This window comes from Oryzias melastigma, linkage group LG13 (genome assembly GCF_002922805.2).
Source record: "Oryzias melastigma strain HK-1 linkage group LG13, ASM292280v2, whole genome shotgun sequence".
Taxonomy (NCBI): domain Eukaryota; kingdom Metazoa; phylum Chordata; class Actinopteri; order Beloniformes; family Adrianichthyidae; genus Oryzias; species Oryzias melastigma.
This window is the reverse complement of record NC_050524.1, coordinates 13,261,219-13,264,642: the sequence shown is the minus strand read 5'-3', so window position 1 is coordinate 13,264,642 and position 3,424 is coordinate 13,261,219. Positions and strand designations below refer to the sequence as shown.

The 3,424-nt window shown below is 38.5% G+C and overlaps 1 protein-coding gene across 7 annotated transcripts in view; it reads left to right on the top strand.

The window, feature by feature from the left end:
- picalmb (phosphatidylinositol binding clathrin assembly protein b) overlaps positions 1-3,190 on the top strand; it is a 24,004-nt gene extending 20,814 nt beyond the window's left edge. For all 7 annotated transcript variants that reach the window (XM_024277110.2, XM_024277111.2, XM_024277113.2 and 4 more), the window contains one exon: positions 1,673-3,190. Coding sequence is in view for 1 of the 7 variants with exons in the window: in XM_024277112.2 (XP_024132880.1) it covers positions 1,673-1,687 (15 nt within the window). In the remaining 6 variants the exon portion in view is untranslated. The remainder of the gene's footprint in view (positions 1-1,672) is intronic.
- Positions 3,191-3,424: the final 234 nt, after the last annotated feature.

The window sequence follows — 3,424 nt, the reverse complement described above, 5'->3', positions numbered from 1 at the left end:
TAAGTTTTGATCCAGATACAGGTCGGACGAAGAAAACAAAGACGTACATGGATCTACTCGGAGAAGGGAGCTTGCGGCCCGTCGGTTGTAGCTTCGATCTCACAGCTACAAGCTTTTTCAAACTGCATTCTTTTTATTTTTTTAGTCTGATGCCAATTCACCATGATTTGAATGACGAAATACTCGGAAATATAACAATATTTTTTTTCTGTATTTCAGCCAATTTTACTTTTGACAGCAGTACTAACACGTTATTTTCAAAATAACACCCTCCTGTTGCAGCGGATTTATTTGAAGTAAACATGAAGGAAAGTCTAGTCAAACATGCCATTTTCTATCATTATGATTGGTGTACCGTCATCTTTTCCTATGCTTGTTATCAAATATAAACTTGACAACATTGATGTAGAATACAATTTTTCTTTTAAACCTGTACATGTAAATGTAGTTAAATACTTTCCCTCTGAACAGACAATGTTGTTTAGCAGCAGAAAAGAATATGAGCTTTAAGTTCATTTTAATAATAAACCACTCTAACAGTAGATGAAACCTTTTACCATCATTTTGCTCAGTTTTCTGACTTGTTAAAATTCTAAACAGAAATGACAACATTTAAAAAAAACTAACGAAAACTGCAAAAATATTGTGTATTTAAATTGTGAATATTTTTTCCACATAACTAAATGGCGCCGTGAAAGGATAAGAGATCGGCATGGGACTCCAAACCCTTAGATTAGAATGCAAAAAGTTCGATTGACAAAATTGATCAATAATTGATCCATAAAAGTAGACTTCAATCTAACATATAATGCTAAAGTCTGCTAGCTAGAAGCTAACGCATAATGGGATTTACCATAGGACGGCTAACGCTCGGTCAACCTAAACATACACTCCTGGCTAAATGAACTTCTTCATAAACTCACAGGCATGAATTTTCTAAACTCTTAAGGAAACATTTTTTAAGTAACCGTTTGAGGTCTTGATAGCCGTTTTTTTGCTTATACGTTCTACTTCTGGAATAAGGTGTAATGCTATAGCGCGATTGCCACCTAGTGGCCAAACTGAAACGCCCTCCAGGATGGAGCTTCTCCGTTTGAGAATCCATGTAAGGCTGTCTGGTATTAACAATCTCTTTACAATTTCACAAATACATTTTACAGTATGTGGACTGTATCAGATTATTATGAAAATCTTCAAAACGTATACAGATTATTAATGCATTTCCAAACAAATGTGTCTAAATGTGTAAACTTAAAATTAAATCAAACTGAATTAAGAGGATCAAAAAAAAAAATTAGAATCGAGTCGATCCAGTCTCTAGTGAATCCAATCAAATGGATTCTGGAAATTATTGGCGATACCCAACCCTAAAAAGTGTAAATTCAATCGTTTTTTTCCAGTTATGTCATTTTTTAATTTTAATAAAATATTGTGTTTGGATGGTTTCAAAACAAATCAAGTTTTCTTACGTTTGTGACCTCCCTCACTCCAGTAATGCATCTGACATGAGGACAGGATCATTCAGATTTTTGCTCCTGAATTGGGCCTCAAATGCTGTTTGTACTCCTTCTCTCTGCTGCCGGGCGGAGTGTTGCATGGAGGACACGGCCGCCCCGCCCCCTGCCTTTTGTTTGTGTGTTGTGACTGACCCCGCCCGCTTCCTGTCTTCCAGATGCAGTTCATGTAATTTGAAGGAAGTGGTCTCTCAGAAGATGAAGCACTTAGCAGCAAAACCTTGTCCTCGTTGCAGTCTAACTCTTCAGAGTAACATCCACACACACACACACCTCCCCTCCACACACCAGACAAGAACCCAGCGGTGCAACAACTGTCAAAAACCATGGCAACCATGTCCAAACGCCATTTGACCGCAGCTCACACCCATTATTCTGAACCAACTCGCCCAAGACATCGAGTGATGCTGCTGTCCAACCCCCCATGAAGAGGACCCCTACATGTCTGTACAGATGGAATGGGTGAGGAGGAATCGCTGTGGTTGGATTGTAAAGGCTTTGGTGGTTGGGGGAGGGGAAACATGAAGAGCGGTCCCGCCCCCTTTCCCGATCTAATCATCCGTCGTCCACGCCCTGCAGTTATTTAACTGTCACTAGGTAGTGATGCTAATGATGTTTACACCCGTTTAGTTTTTGTCTTTTTTACCGTGTTTACAGTAGACATTCCTTGTGTGTCGTTTGTATTTATTTATGATTACCGGTTGAAGATTGGGGATTTAAAAAAAAAAAACAAATATATAAAAAAAAAGAATCTACCGTACATTGAACACGTGGGAGTGCTTCGACATTAACAAGGATCTCTGACTATCATTGAAAGGTAGAGTTTAAAATAGATATTATATAAATTACACCTATTAAGCGGAATGATAGAGCACTAAATATTCTCCGAAGTTTTGTGTTAAGAAAAGGTTTTTCTTTTTTTTCCTTTTTTTTTCTTTTTTTTTCTTTTTTTTCCTTTTTTTTTTTACTAGGTGAACGATTTCATCACGATCTCATTGTACTTACAGTGCAGGGGTGCGAGTATGAGTCAGTTAACAGTATATAGTGGATTCTGTGCCTAGGGTTTTCTTTTGCTCCGGATCGGTCTCCTTACTAGTCGCGGAACACTTCGTCCACTAATCTGAAGTGTGGCACTGGGTGGTGGGCTCCATTTGCTTTAAGCTTGGCATGCCGCTGACTCACTGACTGTAATCAAAGGCTGCCTTTACTCTGAATGTGAGAGTTGTCTTCATGTTGCACACATCTTTCTACACTGCAGTTCTTCAGTGAGAGGGGTGTTTGAGCAGAAGGAGGCCTGCTGGTTGGATAATTGTCACACCAGTTGGAGAGCGGGGGGGCCGGGGTCACAGATTTGATGTAAGTTAATTGTAAAAAAAAAAAATAATAAAAAAAAAAGAAAAAAATGAAAGGCTCCATAGACGTGGGGTGGGAAGGAGCAGCACTGTTGATCGGTGCGACGTGTACATAAACACTGACTGTTCTTTGAATGCAAAAGTGAAAGATGTATGAAATATGAAAGCAATTCAATCAAATTTGACTCTACCTAAGTTTGATTCAGGATATTCTCTGCGTTTGTGTCCGCAGACATTTTCTTTATGTAATTAGAACGTGTAGCAGATGATGACTGAACTCTTTCTTTCTTTTACAAATAAAGAGCAGCTTCCACAAAGATCAAATCTGTGTTTTGTCTTTTGTTTCATGTGGAATTTCAAACATGTCTAGTTTTTACTCCACTTTTCACAAGTATTATAATCTATATCATTGACTGTATGGGAGAACTGGACTGACTGTGTCATGTTAAGAAATGACTGACTTCTGGCTACAACAAAATGAAGTCGATTCAGTCTCCATTTTTTTTCACAATGTAGACATCACCTTGTTGGAGCCAGACATCGTCAAAGCGGTGATCG